Here is a 23,505-nt window from a genome sequence, read left to right as displayed (position 1 = left end):
ACCCTTCAAATTTTATCGTCAAATGCATAATTATAATTTCGTACAAATCTGTCACAATTGCATCATAAATCTGTTGTAAACCCATCATAAAGTCTTAATAGGTGTAAACATGTTTGTGAACCCCTTTTAGTGATGGATTTTATGACGGAAACTACCATAAAAATAAGTTTTTTTAGTAGTGTAACCTTTAAAAAATTATGCATCCCCTAAAAAAAATGTGCACCCCCTTATATTTCTATATGTTGCCACTGCATCCACCCACTATTCTATTCATAAATCTTGACATCTGTACAACAACTCCTTATACCGTGGTAAGTTTATTGATAGGTTTAAATGCTAAAACGAAAGGCAAATCCTATGGGATGATTTGAGAACTTTTAGCTCCATAAGAAATGGACATGGAACAAGAGACATAACATTTTCAAGTCGGAATCACAAACGCTAGCATGTTTTGAAATTATATTCATATATGTCAATCCAAATATACATAAAAGATCCAAAATGCTTTCAGTCTTCTTGTAAAAAGAAAAAAACTATAAGCGTGATCCCCGATACTAAATCATTTTTGTTCCTAAAAAATGATTATTTGTTGTCAGTTGTCAACCCTTATAAAAATAAGGAATAACCAATCGAAAACGAGGTAAAAGTCAACATATAATAGGGTTTGACTTGCAATTTTTGGCTTTTAAGAGAAAAGATCAAACACTATTTATTCTTTGTTAATAGTGTACAAGTCCAACAAAACATTTTTAATGTCAATGCAATAAAAAATCAGTGTCGAATATGTTTTAAAAATAAATGAAGGGTCAACCTCGTAACTTCAAAGGGAAAGCACGAATCAGTCACAAAACAAATGGAATTATCGGTTATTCTTTATAAATGGCTCCACAGGTTTCAACTTCAAATATTATTGTGACATCAATCCTGTTGGGCGAGAATGCCTAAATGCAACAACAATGTGTATGTGAAGGACACATAAAAGCTAGCTAAAAGCAAAAAATATAATAAAGCTAGAGGCCTATATCGCAAATGCAACTTAAAACCAATATATAAATAAAAGAAAGTTATGAAAAGAATAACATTAAAACATATACGGATGTCAAACATACAAATTTATAGGTTTTGGTTCCTATAATTTGCTCAGATATAACCAAGTTACTTTTGAAAAGTAAGCAAACTTATTATATATATGAATTTCAACTCAATCAACAATGTGTTTAATATATAAAACAAATGTTATCATTAACCAAACAAAATATTCAACTTAAATGTTGATCGGCTACCATTTAGATCCAGGAGTAGAGCTACTATGTAGCCCGTGCTACCCTTCAAACTTTCCCGTGAAATGTGAATTTAGTGATTTGTTTTGAAAATCAGTCCATATCCATCACAATGTTTGATAATTGTGAATTTAATGTAAATTTGCCGATTTAGTGACCATTTGGTGACAAAAACTTTCTTTGGAAACTAATTTTTTTCTAGTGGTGCAACCCCTAACTTTTTATTTTGGATCCGCCACTGTCTAGACCAATACTATCAACAAATACTCCAAATAAATTGCATAAAAAGTGATCCATCATATAAGTACAAAGACAGATTTGTTTTTATTAAGTTCCTTGAGAACTTTGAAAATCGGATGATGTGTATATAATTTTGCTCAACTTGTGAACCATATTTTTGTTATGAAACCACATTCATCTCATTGGTTGTTACCCTCTTTCTTCTTGTGTGTGTGTGTGTATATATATATATATATATATATATATATATATATATATATATATATATATATATATATATATATATATATATATATATATATATAGGTAAAGATTCAAATGAAAACCAAAAAATGTTAAGAACCATAAGAACCTCTAAATTTAGATGTTTATAAAGGGTTTAGGATTTAGGGTGTTTATAAAGGGTTTAGGGTTTAGTCCTAAACCTTTTATAAACCCTTTATAAACATCTAAATTTAGAGGTTTTTATGGTTCTTAACATTTTTTGGTTCTCATTTAAACCACTCCCTATATATATATATATATATATATATATATATATATATATATATATATATATATATATATATATATATATATATAATGTTAAACATGAGTTTTGACTAACATACAACAATTATCATAGTTTTCAAATGCATAAAGAACTTAAAAAGTCAACCTCCTATAGAACTGAAAGATCAATGTAGCAAAAATTTAGAAGTCCACTCCTATTTCATAAAGTCATAATAGTTTTTGGCCAATGACACAAAAGGTCAAACATCTCTTTTTTTATCTTGATAGTATAAGTTAAATAAATATTTAAAACATGTTCAGTTTGTGGACTTGTTTGTTGAAGACGTGTTTACCAAAATTAGATGAAAGTTGGAAACTACGTTCTGTTAGTTATTAGTAGAAAGTTGGAAATTATTATCTGAAAAAGAGAAGCTCTAGTTTTATTTGTACATAAATGTTGGGCAAAAGTAGGTTTTAGCTTTTAAAATTGTAATATTACATAAAAATCAAAGTTAAAAGTTCCAAAAAAACTACTTGAAATAACTTTTGAATTAAGAACTTTTTGTTTAGAGTAAAAATCAAAAGGTTATATTGCCCAATCGAATGCTTAATACAAGACTACAAACAACCTTCTTATGGAGCCTATTTTTTTGGAGGCATATATTAAATTGGGTCAATGAAAGTATGATCACTAAATTTTTTTCAAGGAAGATCAAGGATAACGCCTAAATGGTGGATCAGCTTAAATTATATCTTTCTCCAAGACTTTCACTTTCTTGTATCTCTGCTAGAACTACCAGCAAAAGGAAATTGTGTATCTTGAGAACTACGAGCATATCATATAGAAGATCTGTCACTAACCTTTCGACAAATGAGAAATAGATAAACAAAGCTAAAACAAGCCCAACTTAAAACATGCATAATTTTTGATCCATTGGAGTTTGGAGGTCCGTTTTACATTGCAGAAAAGCTCTCTTCGGGCCAAGTTCCTAACAAACTGTCGCTGTCATATTTCCATTTCGTCATCTAACTTATAACCCAGGATCCTTAAATGGAGATGACTGATATTATGTTCGTGATATTTGAGTTTTGGTTTTATTATAAACAATATATTTTTTTTTATTTCTTAGGCTGTTGATTAAATTTAATTGTTTTTAATTTAAATTTGCTGAACATTATGAAAAAGATGGAGACGAGCAAAAAATTATCTCAACAGTAAACAAACTCATCAACGTTTAAAGACTCAGAAGGAAATAATGAAATCAGCCATTACATTAAAATCCCACTTATTGTTAACTACAATACTCCAAATCATAGAGTGATTTTCTCTCAACCCTTCAATTCCAATCATATCATTCAATAAATAATGGAAAATCAAGTTGAGCTTACGAGCACGAATAGCGGCTTGTCTCCTAATCGATCCCGACCCTGAAATTTTCAAAATTAATTCACGATCAAATACTGTTTAAACATCATTTATCCAGACAACACAACACACAGTGTACCTTCAGATCAGGCAATTCAATGACACAAGCACACTCGACTACATTCGCACCAACACGTTCTGCAACACAACAAAATTTGTACAAATCTAAAAGAGTGGTAAAAACTAAAAATAAACAAAAATAAATAAATAAAATTTAATGGTCAAATTACTTACCAAGTAGGTTAATGGCAGCCACTAAGGTTCCTCCTGTTGCAATTAAATCATCTATCACAAGAGTTCGTTCACCAACTTCTACTGCTCCAACATGCATCTCCATTATGTCAGTACCATACTCTAACGAGTATTCTTCCGATATAACAGCTCCTGACATGACATGATATAACATGTTATACAGTGTTGGGTATTATTATACTGAAACTGAGACAGATGTCAGTACCGGGTAACTTGTTGGGTTTTCTCATTGGAACGAATTTAGCACCAATGGCTAATGCAATAGGAGGACCAAATATGAATCCTCTTGCTTCAACACCTATGCATTATAATTTATAACACCAAAATCATCCAATAATATTCGTTTATCAGTAGTTGATTATGGAGAAGTTAAAATGAGGTGATGAATTAGTGTACATCTCCAGATTTCTTAATCTATGCATACAATAAAATCGGGTGCTTTGATGGTTAATTTCTACAATGAGTTCAGGGTAGCAAACAACCAATATAGTTACTCTATTATCAACTACAAGCTGAAGATCAGGTCAAAATCAATCGATTGTTTTTATGAATTAACAGGTTTTTATAATCATCAGCATGAATCTACTGCCTACTAATTCATTGATTTCAACTTTATGCAAATACGGAAAGCATCAACATATAAAATTAGCTCAACTGAATAACATCAGCACAAAGGCATAGTGATCTACAGTGAATCTTCAAAAAGTACTTCAAATTAAGTGAAAAGGGGAATTTACCAGCTACAACGGATATGTCTTTGTCTTTGTATCTCTCGACGAACAGATCAATCGAATCCTTAAAGGCCACTGGATCAAGCAGCATCGTCGTGATATCCTGAAACATGATCCCTACACATGCATAAACCTCAATATCCATTGGTCAAATCAGATATCTACACATCAATTGAAAATTTGAAACTGTTAGTGTGTGTACCAGGTTTAGGGAAGTCCGGGATGACGCGAATTGTGGATGAAATGTGAGCAATGCGATCGTCTTTGACGGCGACATCTCCTTGCTTATGATCGGAATCAGGTTCCGCCATGTTAGAGTAGGAGTTCACTTTGAAGTCGGTACGGACGCCGGTGCCGGCGAAGGTAGAGTAGACACGGGGGCCACCGGAGATCGACGCCGGTTTTACGGAAGAAGGAGGGGTAAGTGATTTTAGTGAAATGACGGAATTGCCACCGAAGAAATATGAAGTTGGCTTCTTCAGGACGGCGAAACTGATTTTAAGCGTGTTCATCGTGAGTGGGTTTTTCAGAGGAAAAGACTGGGAGTTAATAAACCGGATGTTATCGTCGAGGGCAATTTGGTCAAATAGGTATGTGTACGTAGCAAGCTTTATCCAACCCAGGAGTACACTACAAAAAATAATAATAATAATAATCTCTTGTTGTTATTTTATTTCTTTGATAAGTGCACTTTTGTCTACCGCAAAAATACAAAAATACAATTTGAAGGTTTTTTATTTTTTATTTTTTTGTAAATTTTATTTGGTGAAAAAATGTAAGTTTACTCACGATACTTGTAATTTCAAAAGATAATTATATTTGTTTCAAATTTGAAACCTAAAAATCATTCCTTAAAATCTTAAAAGTTGTAATCATCTTTTATCACAAAAAAGATCATTTATACATTGTTTGTAATTAATTATAGTAAAGAAAATTGAAATAGTTTATAACTATAATCAGTCGCAATCGGGTGGATAAGGGAAAGACTTACACTTACGAGGGAGGAAGGTGTTGATGATAATGTTAGGGTTTTTTATGCCAATGTTGTTACAAATAATAAAGATAAGCAACCATCGAATAAAGTGATGATTGAAAGTAATGAGGTCTATATCACATTAGAATATGCACTCTCTTATTATTCTTTGAATGGATATTAGCGAATAAAAAATCGTGACGAAACTGATCAAACTTGTAGATTTTAATGTCAAAAGCTTTTAATCCATTTCTCATTTCTCCGATTACTTTAATGTCTCTGTGTCTCATAATTCTCTTAAAGTATTTAGTGTCCATCCAAGTTATATGTTTGATATTGTGAGCGTCGGCAAGCGTTGGGCATCAATGTGACGTGGGTCTATTTGTGATACAATTAGACTTGACAATTCTTTTATTCGTGTCTTGAAAATGTGTTAGTCATGAATTTAACACGTTATTATACGTAAGCGATGTACATACCATGTGGGCCCAAATTCGATCAACAAAACTTGTCAACTTGCTCAAATCCAACTCGTAAGGCTACATGTAACTATGAAGAACAATTTGGGAAAAAAAATCGCAAAGCTTTATAAGCATCACAAAAGACGAGGAGACGGGAGATGGAATCAATCATGCCTAATGTCGAATCTATCGCCATCGTAACACACACAAAAGTAACTCACACAAATACATATACATGAAAATCGATTGGAGCAAAACAGTATCTCGTCTTTGTCGTAATGCCCTTTGCCTCTTTCTGTCTTTTTGGAGTTCAATCGCTCTTTCTCAGGTTCTATTCATTTGATTTTTAATTTTGTCTTGCATATTATATTGTTTAAAGAGTATCGGTATGTGTCCCTCAAAAACACATACTTAAAATTATAATCGGTTAAATTTCAAAAAATATGTAAATCGATTTAAAGTAAATTACACTATTCGTCCCTCGTCAAAGTGTCAAATTGCGTGTTTACTACTTATTTTTAAAAATTAACTTGGGTCGTCTCTATAATGTTTTTTTCTCACTCGGACCATCCTTGACCAACATAAAATGAATATTTTACCATTTCTGTTTCTTTTCTTATATATGATTTGTTTATTATTAACAATTTAAAACAAAAATCACAAAGTAAAGAAAAACAAAAAATAAACCCACCACCACAAACATTTATCATCTACCCTAACCCCACCCACACCCTTTAACCCTTCATCAGTTTATCTTCTACTGTCAGACCACCACGCAACATCGTCGGACCACCACACACCACTGTCGACCACCACCTCTTTTCTGTCAAAAACACTATCGATGACCCTTCTTCCCCCGTTCTTCTTCCCACTTGTCCTTAAACCATAACCATCTTCTCAGTTGATGCGATATAGAGCAAGAGAGATGGAGATGAAGCCGCCATCACCACCTGTTCACATATTTATTCTCCAAGTGGTGGTTTTTGAAGTTGGCTTCATATTCTTCACCCAATATATCCGGTGGTAAGCCAAAAAATCCGATGGTAACCTACCAGATCCGGTGACAATGAGTTTTTTTTGCAGGTGGAGAAAAAAGCATACAGGTGGTGGACGGTGGTTGTGGAAAAACCCTAACCGATGGAGGCTTGGAAGTGACGATTACTTGTAGATCTGCAGCAATGTTTTAGTGATAGTGAAGATCTGAGGCGACGTTTAGTGGTGATAGAGGGGGGGGAGACCAGAGACGATGTCGCCGACATCCAGTGGTGATAGATGTAACGCCTGTGTTTCTGGGTCTGTCATTAATGATGATATAATAGTTTAGGTTAACCTTTGTAACCCGTTTTGAAATAATAGAAGTGTATTATTTGAGTATTATGTGTTTTGTGCTTAATTGCTTAATTATGTGGTTTGATTAATTAAGAATAAAAATAAGCATCAAAATTTAAGTGTAAAATAAACTTGATATCTTTAGATAATGTTGTAGTAGTTGAAACAAGGTTTCCGAAGATATAAAGAATGCCGAAATCCGAGTTATAACGAAGAAGTTATGACATGTCGAAGTTTCGCGACAGAACCGGCAACGCTGAATGACGTAAAAAGTGAAATTTACGTTAGAGCGATATTTAGCCTTAGTGATCTAAACGAGAATCGAAGATCTCGTTGTTAGTATCGAAGCGATAAAAAGTTAGGCGAGAACGGACGTCAAACGAAGATGTTATGAATTTATAACGAAATTTTCTGTCCCGGCCTATTAAAAATAAATAATAAAAATAAAGTCAAAATTAGCTGACAGAGTCTAAACGAAAGTTGTAGAGCGTAGTCTCACCTTCGCGTGGATATGAAGAATGTCGAAAACAGAGTTCGTATGAAGAAGATATGAATTTTCGAAGTTTATTAAATAATTAATAATTAAATTTAATTATTAAATCCGGCATTATCCGAAGAGGAGTCACCGGACTCATCCGAAGTACGCCCCGCGTACCCAAGGTATGTCGACACTCGCACTCGAGTTCTTTGGATGACGCATGCGCTTACGAACCAAGGCGTACGCCCCGCGTACTACGAGGTCTCAGCCCCCTATAAATAGGATGCGAGGGCAGTCGGCTCTTTTGCTATTTTTCTCCCTTCTCTCTCCCGTTTTGCATCGATTTGCGTGCCAGAAGTACCCCGAAGCCCCGCTAATATTCCCGAGTCTCGAAGCAAGTCCCGAGATCCTAAAGATCCCGAGAAGTGCGGTTCCCGAGCCGAAGCTCTGCCCGCGAGAAGTTCGATTTTTGTAGAGATCTTCCAGATCTGCTTAAGAATACTACTTTTGCAAGTCGTCGTGCTGTCCGATCATCTTCTGATCAAGTGAGTGTATACTACCTTTCATAAACACGATAATAATACAAGTATGGTTTGAGTGTATTAAGTATATTGTTGTTTATATGTGTGAGTGTGTAGTTACTTTCTTCTAACGGATAATTATGAAGTATTTTATATGAAATACGTGTTATGTGTATACTTTGTTGTTATGTGTGTGAATGTATATTCACTTTCTTCTATCTTTTAGATCTGATTATTTCTCTATGAAATACGTGTTATGTGTGTGTGCCTCATCTGTTTATGTGGAAAATGTATTGATTGAGCATGCTATACAGGTTTTGAAACTATGTATAAAAATGTATATTTTATCTACTAATATGTTGGGTAGAACATGAGTAGATAGTTGGTGTGTAATAAACATATGAGAGGCCTCGATGCTGTTTTGATCCAGTCATCTAGCGGAATTTAGATGACGACCACGGACTTTTCTAGACAGTCCCGTTGAACGCTAGCAGGCTCATAACCTGTAGGTGTTAATGAACTTGGGTGTTCATTCGCTGTATTCCATCCCCCTCATGGTTGCCTTATTTGACTTATATTGCTGAGGAACCCCCGAAGCATGTGTTGTCGCCCCGATGAAGTATTCTAAGACTAGGTCCCTTGTGTTAGTTGTTTTAGGGACGTAAAGTGAGAATAACGAGAATGAGTAATTGGATTATTGTTGGTTGGTGGAAACTAAATATAATTATTTATTGTGGGTTGAAAACCCTATATGCTCACCAAGCTCCCAAGCCTGACCCACTCAGTTTTATTTGTATTACAGGAAGTGGCGCGAGGGCGTAAGATGGATGAACCATCAAGTTGTTTTGTTTACATGTCTGTATATGTATATATTTGTTAAATTACTTGTAATGTTATCGTTTATGCTTATTGGTATGTATCGGAACATAACACCCCGAGTTTTGATTATATAATGAAAATACATTTCTTTTATGAAATGCTTTGGTAAACATTGTTTTATCATGTTTTGTTTTTGGGAACAAATTCCGCAACTCTTTCAAATCAAAAGGATTTACTCTGAAATTATTTTAAAAGCATAAATGAAAATCGGTCTTTTCTGACCGAGATTTTGGGGATGTCACAATAGAGGTGAAGGATGACGGAGAGGAAGGTCGATGACGGCGTTGGCTGGCTAGGGTTTTGTGTTGTTGTCGAATGTAGATAAGAAAGAAGAAGATGGAGCTGGGTGTAGTGGGTTCCAAGTATCGGCAATGCATTGGGGGTGGTGGAGTACTGGCGGCGATCTCACCAGAGATGGTGAAGAGGAGCATCAAAGTGAGAATATTACGGTGATTCTTGAAAGAAAAGAGGAAGAAGAAGATGAGGGTGGGGCCCACTTATTTAATGATGTTTTAAAATTATAATCCCTATTCTAATAAAAAAATAGTTTTTTTTTTTTTTTTGATATCTGTCATCTTATTAGGCCTCCTAATTAATGTATATTTTATATCTCCTTTTGTTATGTGTCACCTTATTATGTCTCCTAATTAATGTATGCCACTTGTCAACTCCATTTCAAATTTTAATTTTAAAATTTCCACTTTAATTACATTAAATTAATAACATTAGAATAAAAATTAAAATAAAAATAATACAAATGATATAATTTTACATATTTGTTTAAATCAATGATTAAAATTTATATAACTAAATAAAACTATTAATTAATAATTTTTTAAAATAATTAATTAATAATTTTGAGTTTTTACTATAAAAATTTAATTAATTTTGTAACTGTGGTTTCCACGGGTTATAAACTAGTTATAAATAATAACAATCTAAAACTAAATAAAAAATAAAAGAATAAGGGTAAGATAGACATTTTATGTCTGCTAAATGATTTAAGGGATCAAGCGTGTAATTTTTAACGATACAAAGAACGATCCGAGTTAATTTTTAAAAATAGAGACTAAACGTGTAATTTGGCATTTTAACGAGGGACGAATCGCTTAATTTACTCATCAATTTATTAAGTTTTGTGTATATAACTTTTAACTTTTCAACATTTGTTTCATTTTGATCCTTGTTCATTCTGTGTGTCGATAAAATGTGGGAGTCAATGGGTTACACTTTTTTTATAATTTCAAAATAAGTGTTAACTTTAACTTTCTGAAGGGTTCTTTGATAGTTACTGATTGAGTCAAATCTGACTGAGTTAGAAGCTAACTGAGTTAGAAACACTGATCGAGTCTGTTTCTGAATAAAACTTAGTTGTTTGATTATACTTTTGACTGACCGTGTTGAATGACAAAAATAACCATAGTACCCTTCTATTTTTATCTTATACCTTGTATTAGATAAAATGTATCTGCTTGAATTATATATTTGAGCTTGCACAAACAAAATATTTTTTTTTCTAATCATTAAAAAAGATAACGATAATTGTAAATTATACAATATGACAAATACCTTATATATACAAAAAAATTCAAATAACAGGTTAAAAATAATGTTGCTAAAATAAATTAAATAAATAACTCTATTAAATATAATATTAGGTGTTTCTAAAACAAAAGTTATAACCACTAACCTAATCTAGTGAAATAGCCCAACAAGGAAATAATCCAATAAAGTCCCCTAAATCTATAATACAGCCGCTTTATACAATTACCTAATCACAATTGCCTTTTGGATCTATAAGGAAGCATGCAACAACAGCCGGCATTTGAAGGATTGAGCTATGCAATAGCATCTGTGTCTCTATTCTTGTCTCTGCAAATCCTTGATTTTTAGGAATGAAATATCTCTTATCTTCTTTGATTTTTAGGAATGAAATATCTCTTATCTTCTTTTTGTAACGATCTCAAATCGATGATTCATGATCGATACATCAGAAAATTTTCTTGTTTCTTCTTTGATCTAATCTGTTAAATTATTTTATGATTTATCACTTTATGTTTCTGACTTCATCAACTTGTTCATTTTTTAATCTACTAAATCGATGGCCTCCCTGGCCCAATAGAAATGTTGGAAGTGGGAGGAGTTGTCGACCATACCTGAGAATGAGAGAAAAAAGGTTATGGACATGAGAAGGAGAGAAAAGGGAAGGGAGGGTATTTGACTCGGTCAACTATATTTTTTTAATTGACTGAATCAGAAGTCTGGACCTAGTAAGAGGCTTCGAGTGTTGTTATTAGGGGTGAACAAACTCAAACCAAGAAACAGACAAAACTGAAACTGAAAAAATCGAAACCGGCGGTTAGGGTTTTATTTTTTTTAAAACCGAAAAATCGGGTTCAGTTTCGGTTTTTTACCAGAAACCGATCCATCCAACCCGATAAACCGACCCATAATTAAAACCGATAAACCGCCCCAAGAAAACGATTCATCCAACCTGTGAAACCGACCAATACTTGATTGTATTTTTGTTGCAATTGACTATTTCAGGATTTGGTTGTAACTTGTAATAAACTATTTGTTGTAGACTCGTGTTTTTGAAGTACTTAACTTAAATTTGGTGTTTTTTGAAGTATTTTAAATTGTTGCTTCATTTATGAAAATTGGGTTAAAACCCAAAACCCACGAGTTTAAACCCAAAACCCGTGAATATATGGGTTGAACCCAAAAAACCGAAAAAACGCCCAAACTGACCTCAAAACCCGAGAAACCGAACCAACCATAAACCGATCCTATTGGGTTCTGAAAATCAGAAACTGATCATTTATGAGTTGGGTTGGGTTTGGGTCCAAAATCGACCCAAACCGGCCCATGCACAGCCCTAGTTGTTATCAAACATCCTGATTTGACCGAGTCAACCAAAAAGTCTGACCAGACCCAGTCAGTAAGAAATCAAACATGGCCTAAATTATAGTTAATTTCTTTCAATTGCTAATTTCATTTAGTTTTTTTACTACAGTTGAATTGGTAGATATCTTTTATACTTAGTTTATGTTTAAGTTTTTTCTAATTTTTTATTATTAATTTTTTTTTATCTTTATTCAAATCATCTAATTTGTGTAGAACACCAATATAAAACTTATGTAACATCTTATTTTTGAGGCTAAAAGTTTTGGGCTTTTTGTTAAAAATAAAAATCTTTCTTTAACTTGATATAAAATAAAACAACGCGAAATATATTAAATAATTGAAATGTGAGGAAATTGAATAATAATAATAATAATAATAATAATAATAATAATAGTAATAATAATAAATCTTGCCATTACTTGGTAATTTTAAAATAATAGAATTTTAATGTTTAGCTTGACCTGAGAGTTGATCAACTTAATAACTTGGACTTAATTTGTGAGTATTAGGATGGAAGAGGTACCATTTTGAAAGATATTAAATGTTTCTTTGTTGGTGTAGAGTATTTTTAAAAGATTTTGTAAGGATAGACCATAGTTGCCTAAGTGACCAAATTTAGATCTATTTGAAGTTAGCTTCTTCCCCTATTTCCATCACTCACGTATTCAACCATTTTCCTCCCATATGAATGCTTTTTCCCAACCAAAATCCATAATGTTTTAATGATTGAAAATTCCACTTGAAGAATTGTCAACTAGCTAAATAGTTGTGAGATTTAGATTATCTGGTTTGTTTTGATGAGTTTTCCAAACCCTACAAAGTGAAATTTGAATCTAGTGATTGGAATCTAGAATTGAGTTTTATTTTATGCTTTACGAATGTATTTAGCTCAAAATCCACGATCTGTTTGTCAATTGTGTATGGTGAGATTTACTCGATGCTTGGTTCAAATCCAACATCCATGGGGATGATTTTGATGTTTTCAATTCTAGGAATCATTGATCCAATTTTTGTGAACCAATGTTGTTGAAAAGTTGTTTTCATACTTAGATGATGATTTACGTTCCAAAATCTAATTCATATTGTGATTTATGCTTTAATTTGACATTTGTTGAGCTTTTATGAGATGTTGAGCTTCATTCAAGTTCATATGAAGACTTGGACTCGGTTAATGAGTGGATAATCTTCATCACCTCTTAATTCATATGTTTTAAGTTGTAGAAATCATGTTTGGTCTTGTTGGTTGAAATTTATCATTCACACACAACAAATTGGTGAAATTTTAGCTTCATATACCCAATTGTCTTCCATTTGGAAAATTATGTTTATTCCAAGGATATGAACCTTTTGGAGATCTTTTCTTGTGCCAATTGAAGTGTTTTAGCATGTATTTGAAGGTCCTTGAGTCATTTGGGTAACTTGTAGGATGTTTGGATGCATTGGGATCGACAATAAGATGTCTAAATGTGAAATTTTGGCCATCTTTGACCTGCTGGGTTTGACACAGGTCGTGTCCGAAGCTTTGATCTCATGTCACAATGGAAAAACTTTTTTCAGTCATAACTTCTTCATTCGGACTCGAAATCACGCACTGTTTTCACCTACGTTCTTGTTTTAACATGAGGAAGGTTTCAAAACTATAAAAACTAAGTTTTGGAATTAAGAACTTAATAAGTGACATAATAGACCATTTTATGGTATTTTGAACTTTGAATGTTAAGTTGACCCATAGAATGGCATTATAGTCTTTTAACACCTTGTAATGATATTAGGTGTTTTATTTGGAGATTCTGAAGCTGGAAGTGGCATAGATAATGATTAGAAGATCTTTAGTGTTGCAAGCTTAGGACTTAAGGTGAATACACTTTACCTTGGAGCACTTGTCCCTAAAATGAGTATTCTACTTGTGTTTTCTCTTTTTGCTATGTTATACATATTTATATGATTTAAAATATATATGTTTCGTTTTCTCGTTATGATAGTTTATTATTTGGGGACATCCTCTTGAATTAAGGACATGTTTTGAGAAGATGATTTATTTGTTGGGGTTAAACTTATTTTTTAGTATCATAGACACAGTTGTCTTTTTGGTTTTTCTTGTAAAATATTGTAAGTACACATCCGTTGTTATAGATTTTGTGTTTTTGGAAACTGTTGGGATTATTCGTGCATTCATGAAATATTATTTTCAGAAAGTTTTTGATTGATATAAAGCTAAAATGCCTATTTTGAGAAAAGAGATTTTTGGCATCCTACTTGTTGCATACATGCATATCATGCTAGGATGGGTGTGACTTTGTGGTCCCGGGTACCCAAATGGACAATTGTTATTGCTTATTATTTATTTGTAAGTAGATTTCTAGATAATCCTCAAGTGCACGAGTAGAGGCTCGCTACCCCTCATGTAGCCTAGTTTGGATGGCTCATAGTGCCTGGTTTGTTGTGGGTGTAAGGGCGACCCGTAAATTTCGTATGTTGTGCGTTCTTCACACTTGGCATCATTACCTTGTTGTCGGAGGTAAGTACAAAAGTTGGTTGTCTTTCATGAGTATTGCATATCCGATCTTTCTTGTGAGTTGGACTTTGAGATTGACAATGGTTTAAGAGTAGTTTAATGCATTGCATCTTACTTATTGTGATTGGTCTTGTTTTACTAATTTGTTATTGTGAGATATATTGTCTCTTTTTGGAAACTTAAATGTTTTATGGAAACCTTTTGGGCATGTAATACCCTTATATTATTTTTGGATTATAAATCTAATTTCTTATATTACTTTGGATGTATTGGAAATATTGAATGCGAAAATGTAGATTTCTATCTTGTTTTAGCTCACTCGAACATTTAATAGTTTTTCTATTGTATTTTGTTCAGATTATTAAGAGGTGCTACTCTGGGTACATTCACTTGACATATTTTACTTAACATTGAAGTTTATTTGGGAATTATCATAAATGACAATGTACTTTGTCTTATGTCTAGTTTTACCCCAAGCTAACCTTTGGTGTTGATTGGTTGTTTTTTAGAAGATACAAGTTTGTACATTAGTGTATGAACTACAGTTTCATTTATACACCATCCATAATGTCTAAACATGGGATCAGACTCACTAGGCTTTTCTATAACCTAATCCACTTGTTGATAAATTATTGCATGTTAGCAGATTTTTCAGAAGCTAAGGGGACTCATAAGATTTGGATATATAGAAGACTTTTGGTTTGTAATATTTTCTTAAACCTTTGTTTTGATATCTGTTGTATTAAACGACTAAATGTTTTGGGAATTTTAATTAAGACCGTTATCCGCATTTGAACTTTGTAAAGTATTTTGAATTCACCTTTGAAAATCGATTTTCCACAAACTAAAATTCTGAATTTATTTTGAAAGATTTTATTGAAGGCCAATTCAAATAGGCCCATTCGTATGATGTTACAACCTAACAATTGAACAACTAAAATAGACAATGACAAATCTTTTTTTTTTTTTTCTTTAATGTTGCTTTTGAATTTCATTATGTATCATGTTCCTTTCAAGCTAATGATGATGGACCATCGTTGACTCAATTTTTCTTCCTCATTTTTCTAAAGGTTTTGGTAATTTTTTTATTTTTGTGTTAATTGATATGATGCTTATGATATATATCATAACTATTTTGTCGGTGGCTAGAGGGCAAATATTGTGTCAAATTGATGTGGTGTTTGGAGGGAAGAACTTGGGGACTCAGATATATGAGAGATTCTACATGATAGTTGTTGATTTTGTGTTTTTTTTTGTCAGTATTTTTAGTTTGAAATTGCTAAAGTTTTAATGTGATTGTGTTTTTTATTTAAAGAACGAACGAAAACATTGTTTTATATGATATTTACAAATGTTAGTCGGATGGATACACATTTCATTGAAGAAAAAATGTATTTGCATTTTTGTATATGGGGTCGATGCAAATAAAGGGGGCATTGTTAAGTCGTTTTTACCCGGGACATGACAAACCTATAAACCGGTCCCACATATTAGTCATACTTCATATAATATTTCATCAAATAGGATATTATCGACAATAATTACTTACCTGGAGGGGAGCTCAAGTGCTCAACCTTATTGTGGACCCAAGCATCCACATATGTGATCGTTAAGTATTTTTGAACAAAGGAAATTTAATCAAAATAATAATAAAAGATATTAGAAAATAAAACAAACATCAAATAAATACAAGATATTAGAATATAATACAAAACATCAAATAATAGTTGGATCTTTGATCAATCTAAGCCAATTACAATTCTTATGGATGATACTTACACGTATATGAGGAAATTACAACATTTTTATCTTGTGTTTTTAGCTTTATGAGCTACAACACATTGTTTGGAAATGTTAGTGAGTATAAAAGTATTTGACATTGAAGACCTTTTTTAAAAGTCTTCAAAAGTCTACTTAGACATCGTTAATCAATTTTTCTTTCTCTTAAGTTTTCTTTTTGGATATTAATCCATTTCTCATTTTCTCTGCTTACCATTTATTGTAGTGTTCCTAAAATATTTAATGCTCGTTCGATTATGTGATTTAAGTAGATTCAGGTAATAAATATTTCTTCTAATCGGGCATCATCCATAATAATTCTTTACCATGGGGAACACAATCATCTTATGGAACCATGTATCGACATATGCGATCGGCAATCTATTGTTATAAACTCAAGTAGCGTAATCTACGATTCCACAATGATCTTTAAGCCTATATGGAGACCTTGCAAACTATTTATCTTTTTGGATTTAATGGATGAGCTATGGAACAATTTTTTCAATGTAATTTTTTTTTGAACAATTGAAAATTTCATATATAAAAGAAAGTACGATTAGCAAGTAGCTTGGGTCAAACTTCAAAAGAGCTCTCTAATATTGGGTTTTGTAAGCATACAGTCCATTTAATTCTAAATTTATATGTCTACTAAAAAACCAACTAAACGAACTAAGAAAGATTTTCTCAAACATTTCACTCATTTTCAACTTTGAACATGAGGAAAACCAAATATTTTCAATACCTCCATACTGCCCACAATGTAGTCATAAAAATCACCTCAATGACATTTTTCTTCGTCATTGTACTTTTCACTGTGTCCACCTATGATAGTAACACGACAATCTTTGTCGGAGTAAGAAAACTAATATCCAACTACTTTGTAGTTTTACAATTTTACTCCATAAATGTATTGCCACCTCACAAAAGACAAATATAGGATTCACATCCTCTTATAGGACATAAAATACACATGATATCAATACATTTATTAGCTAGATTTACCCCGGTTGAAATTCCATTCAACAAAAGACACGATGTAACGCCCGAATCTTCAAGATATGTTTTAATATTTTGTGCATTGTAAGGCCACGACGTAGTGGAGTGCCCATGACGTGGTGATATCCGGGACGTGGTGATATCTGGTTCAGTCGCGCATCATTTAGAACGCCCACGACGTGCCAGTATGCGACCACATCATGGGGACTGTTTTGGGCCTAAACCCTAATTTCGGGGTTGGTGCCCTATTTAAGGGCACTAACTTCTAGGGTTGCCTCATTTGGCGGCCTCCATTCTCAGAGAAAGCACCCCTTCCAAACCTTAGCCTCTTATTGACTTTGAGAGCTTCTTGTTGTCTCTTTAGCTTATTATTGAAGAAGGCCCTTTTGGTGTGTGGTTCTGCACGCAAGTCTATTCATCGTCATCTTGTATTGTTTATGGACCTTTGTAAGTCCTTAAGTTCTTACATTTCTCTTTCAAGCATGCTAGATCTAAGTTTTTTTTTCCATATTCAAGCATGTTAGATCTAAGTTTTTTTCCCATATTTCTTCATGTTGGGTTGAGTAGAGTGCATGGAGTTCATAATGTTTGCAACTTTATGGATTATTAAGGTCCCTTTGCCATTAGATGTTATAGATATGGAGTTTGATGCTATCTTGAGTTCCATATATGAGGTTTTTAGTGATATTTCTTCATTTTGGCCTAAGTTGAGATCTAGACTTGTATTGGCATACATGTTTGAAAAAGCACTAATCTTTAGAATGCATTAGACATTTAGACCTTAGGAAGGATTTTGGAAGATTGGAAGGAAAGGGCATAATAGATCAAGAGTTATATCTGTTAGGCTGTTGGAACCCAGTTCCCACAACGTAGTGACTGAGGAAGCCTGGCTGTTTTGTCGTGGAGTGCCCATGGCGTGGCACAAAGAGGCCACGATGTGGTGATCTGTCCAGATGGCATGGTCCATTGACTTTTTGACCAAGGTTGACTTTTGGTCAACTGTGAGGATTTTGGTTTTTATGATGGGTAAAATGGTCTTTTGCCTAAATTGTGGATTAGACTCAGTTTTGGAGTAGCTGAGTTTGTATAATTACCTTAATTGTTAATTAGGGTTATTTGGTGCGATTAATAGGTGGAATCTAGTTTCGGCAATTCAGATGTGAATTCTATCAGTCATATGTGCGATGTGAGTCTCCTCGCTATACTTACCTATGTAGTAGAATATATGTGTTGACCAGATGGATCTATTGTCTATGATTGTGATATGTGTTACTATATGTGATAAGACTTCAATAGTCTCCAGGATTGTTGATAAGCCATAGGGCATGCGGTTTGCCTACTGAGACTTCAGGTAGTCCCTAGGGTTCTTGATAACCTATACCCGTTTATTTGTAATGTGTTGTATGTGATACTTTGGGGAACACACTAAGCTTTGTGCTTATAGTTGTTGATTAAATGCGTTTCAGGTACTTCTGGTGTTCGTAGGAATATGAAGGCTTGATTGTACACATTCGCCTACAATTCTAAATTTGGATATTTTGGGACACTCTGATATTTTGATAATGATTTGTATTTGACACCTGTGATTTTCTTAGGATGGTTTTTTATGAACAATGTTTTATGTGAATTTTTTTAAATGAAAATTTTGGTTTAAAAATTTGAATGTTACACACGATATACACATATTAATTTTTAATTTTATATAGGAACATGTTTGTTCTATTTCATACCAATATCACCCATAGGCAACATACAATCGTCAATATACTTAATGGTACTAGAGTCAGTGATTATACAATTACTATTTAAATCCCAAATCCAAGTATCCATGTTACCTCGTTGAAGTACATATTGCTCCTTCTCATGGCCATTTCTTAGATGTCTTCTCTAATTCCACCTCCACCCACCATCAAGCCAACGATCAAGGACATAACAATATTTATCCATATTTAAAACATATAACATAAGGAACTTGTATATAAGCCTCATATCTCCAACCGACACATCTTCCTAAAATATGATCCAGTTATTGTTACCTATTTTACGCAACGGTTGGTATGGAACAATATCTTTAGCATGTAGCTTATCAAACCATTTAACCATAGTCAACTACACACCATTACCTCTCGGTTTTTGAGAAAACTTAGTCAACTCTCATTGATTACCATAAATCTCTTTTTATCACTTTAATACATAAGAGATTTTGATCAACTAGAAATCGTCATCTCCAATTTTGAAATAAATCCATGTTGAAATCAAATAAGCTTCCAATTCCAAGACCGCCATTTTCATTAGAATTTAATATCATATCGTACTGTATACTCATCCCTTCCTCACAAGAAATAATACCTCATCGATTCAAGTAACTTGCAAAATAGTGTTAGGGACTTTAAAAAGGGAATAAAATAGATACACAAGCTACCTAACACATAATTAATCAAAGCCAAATTAATCAAAGCCAACCATCCACCACTCGATAACATTTTAACTTTCCAAGTAACTAATCTTTTTTCTTTAATTTAAAATGAATATATCATTGAAAGATGTGATTTCTAGAAGAAACTACAACTTCTATAGAAAATATTTTGGAATTTTGCTAAATAGCTAAATCACACAAGTTATTTGCGAAATCACATGCTCCCAAGATTTGATGCAATCTTTTGTGAAGTTTTTGCAATCTTTTATGAAGTTGTTTACAATATTTTATGAAGTTGTTTAAGGAAGTTAATGAAATTCATGATTCATGGTGGTTGTCAATGCCAACAAAATAAATACCATAAATTTTGCACACTAAAATAGTGTATACTGGTAAAGAGATCGTATCTACGGAAATTTGTTCAATTTGATAACTCTATAAGAATCTCTTTGTTTAAGCACTTGTGAAACAAAAACAAAAGTAAAAAAATGAGTGTTTTAATCTTTTGACGTTTTAAAGAAACTAAGGTTACAGTAATGTTTGGAAATTACAAGTAAACAAGTAGAAGATTTGATTTAAATTAACGAGGGGAAGTTGGTTGACATTAGAGTTCACCACATGGATATCTAACTAACTTACCAGTAGATATTATGGTGTAATACTTGTGATTTCATTTAACTTGGCTATAATAATTCATAAGCATAAATCACCTCAAACTCTTCTTTATTATTAAAATGACTAGAGAAGCTCATAACATATTTTCTTAATCAAAGTCACAAAGTTAATGAAGCATGTAATTTTGTGAAAGTCAATTAACATTAAGTTCTAAGAGTCACCAAATCCAAAAGATAATCAAATGCTTACATTATCATTATGGAGGAAATATTTTCATGGCTTAGGTAACATATAAACAATTTGTTGCTTACTAATTTGAATGTCCATTACTTAGCGAAGAAATTAGCCAACAAACCAAATATCCATTCATCTGAACTCATGATTAGAGACAAAAAAAAAGCATAAAAGATGCTTAAATAGAAAATACTTCCATAAACTTCACACACAAGTTCGTAAGAAGTCTTCAAAATAACTAGTCATCCATAGGTTAAACCAACATCAACCAAAGATAAAATTAGCCTAGCATGGCCAAGTTTAAGGAAAAGTAAAATAGTTTGGAAATACCAAACATTGTCCAAGTGAAAATGAGATGAAAAAATGATCTTCAAAAGTGTACTTGGTGTTCTTCAAAAGCTCCAAAATGTAGAGAGACAACTCAAAATTTTGTATCCAAAAAAGTTCTCCAAAAGTTTTCCACCTACTTTCCTCAAATAATAGCCAAGACAAAAATCTAGATCTTCCCCTACACAACTCACACATACTCTTTTCGTCTTTCACGCGGATTGTGTGAGTGCCCTAAAGTGACATTTAGCTCATTTTTATTGTCTTCTTCCTCCACTTCTTGTATTTTGCTCCAGCCCATTAGTTAAGTCATCATGGGCCTATTTGTTGTCTTCTAAGCAATCCAAACTAGCACGAGTTTTCTTTGATCATCCGAAGCTCCAATTCATCACACCTCCATAAGATCATTAGCCTAAATTAATTCCATCTTCTTTTTGTAAGAAAGCCCAAATGCATCATTTTAAATTCCACAAGCATACTGTAATCCTCTGAATTGAGTAGTCTTTGATAATTAAATATGCAACTAAACTCAAAAGACTAGAAAACACCTAATATATATATATATATATATATATATATATATATATATATATATATATATATATATATATATATATATAATAACAAAAAGAGAAAACATGCATGAACATTAATTAAAATGAGATGAAATGTACTAAAATAAACCAGAAAAAAAAGTAAATAAAATGAAACTATCAATTCACAAAGCTAATATTATAAAAGCCCTAAAATTTGAACGCATAATTGGAAAAAACCTTGATATTTTTTTATTATTGCTATGGCCACAACTTTCTCGCAGAATTATCACTCTAGCCCACTTAACGAGTTTTATGGTTAAGTTGGTTAACTTTTTTGCAAAATTAGTCCTAAAAAGTTCAAATTTAGTCCCTAAGGTTTGAAAAAAATTACACCACATGGTTTTTTAACTTTATTTTTTGTTTTTTGTATACTTTATTTATCTTCTTTATATATATATATACTTTATTTATCTTCATTTTTTAACTTTATTTTTCAACAATTGTTTTTAACCTTTTTACCTTTTGTTTTCTATTTTTTAGTGTCTATATAGAGTATATTAGAGTTTTTTTTAGGTTTTTTCATATTTCTTTTCGTATTTAATTTATTTTTTTCACCTTTTTATTTATTTTATTTTATTTTTCTATTTTTTGTTATTTATGGTTTTTCTAATATTTTCTCTAAGGTTTTTCATATTACAGTTTTTGTTTTCTATTTTTTTTTTCCTATTTTAGTTATTTATGATTTTTCTAATGTTTTTATTTACTTTGATTCAAGTAAATGAACTTGAATTCAATATAAATTACTATAACAAGGTTCTTTTTTTTTTTTTTTTTTGTTTTAATAAAGATCAACTATTATTATTATTATTATTATTATTATTATTATTATGATTTTGTTTTATTAGTCTATTATCAAATTGAAAAATATTATCTTGAATTTAATCTATTGATATCACATATAGAAATATAATTTAATTTGGAAGTTATATAACACATTGAAACACTAATTCTTAGTAAACAAACTATTTTTTTTTTTTAATTTTCATTTTTTCGTAACATAAATATAATAGCACTAAAGAAAAAAAAAACAATTTGGACCGAAATTACAAATATAAACATAACTACTTTATTTACTTGAATAAAAATAAAAAACAATTACAAAAACTATAAATTATCAAAATTGTAATATACTCTAATATATTAATACATTTTATTTTATTTTTGAAAAATGTCAATAAAATGATAAAAATACAAAAAAAAAATAATAATTTGATAAAAAATAAGAAAAAATAAAAAAATAAAATATAATACAAAAAGAACTATGAAAAAACATAAAAAAAACTCTAATATACTCTATATATACACTAAAAAATAGAAAACAAAAGGTAAAAAGGTTTTAAAATATTATTGAAAAATAAAGTTAAAAAATGAAAATAAGTAAAATATACATATAATAAAAGAAAATAAAAAATGTACATATATTTATAAAAAAAACCGAAAATAAATAAAGTATACAAAGAACGAAAAATAAAGTTAAAAAACTATGTGGTGTAATATTTTCCAAACCTCAGGGACTAAATTTGAATTTTTTAGGACTGATTTTGCAAAAAAGTTTACCAACTTAACCATGAAACTCGTTAAATAAGCTAGAGTGATAATTCTGCAAGAAAATTGTGGCCACAACTATAATAAAAAAAATATCAGGATTTTTTTAAATTACGCGTTAAAAATTTAGAGGTTTTATAATATTAACCCTAATAATAACTTGGATAATTTTTTAGATCCTGATTACAATACTTTCTGAAATCTATAATTTGACCCTTATGTTCGGGGTTACACGAATGCGGATTTCGGGATAAACCAAAAAGAATTACAGGACTAATCTGATTCGCAACCACAAAATACTTTAATTGTACAATTGTGTTCTTAAGAGACAAAATGGCAGGGAGAAGAGGAGATCGTCATATCAATTTCAACCTTCCGATCTACCTTTTATATGTAGAAGACGGCAATTATGTTGGATGTGTCATTTGACAAGAAATTTTGGGCTGACCCATTTTCCTAGTCAATTTGTTTTTGTTTTGGGGCTCCACCCTTTAAACCCACATCAAATGGTTA

The 23,505-nt window shown here is 31.7% G+C and overlaps 1 protein-coding gene and 1 long non-coding RNA gene across 2 annotated transcripts; one reads left to right on the top strand and one right to left on the bottom strand.

The window, feature by feature from the left end:
* Positions 1–3,266: 3,266 nt before the first annotated feature.
* On the bottom strand, positions 3,267–5,005 carry LOC145026502 (adenine phosphoribosyltransferase 1-like). The gene is made up of 6 exons (XM_078976845.1): positions 4,624–5,005; positions 4,428–4,538; positions 3,896–3,988; positions 3,673–3,822; positions 3,518–3,576; positions 3,267–3,440 (listed from the first exon to the last, which is right to left on the bottom strand). Exons 1-6 carry the CDS (start codon positions 4,931–4,933, stop codon positions 3,387–3,389), a joined length of 777 nt encoding a protein of 258 aa, XP_078832971.1. The 5' UTR covers positions 4,934–5,005; the 3' UTR covers positions 3,267–3,386.
* A 712-nt stretch (positions 5,006–5,717) lies between these two features.
* LOC145048513 (uncharacterized) lies at positions 5,718–7,229 on the top strand. Its single transcript, XR_013682892.1, has 2 exons — positions 5,718–6,183; positions 6,939–7,229. It is a non-coding gene; the product is annotated as an uncharacterized LOC145048513 (long non-coding RNA).
* The last annotated feature ends 16,276 nt before the right edge of the window (positions 7,230–23,505 follow it).

Source organism: Lactuca saligna, chromosome 1 (genome assembly GCF_052625555.1).
Source record: "Lactuca saligna cultivar CGN05327 chromosome 1, ASM5262555v1, whole genome shotgun sequence".
NCBI lineage: Eukaryota > Viridiplantae > Streptophyta > Magnoliopsida > Asterales > Asteraceae > Lactuca > Lactuca saligna.
This window is presented reverse-complemented; position numbering and strand designations above follow the sequence as displayed.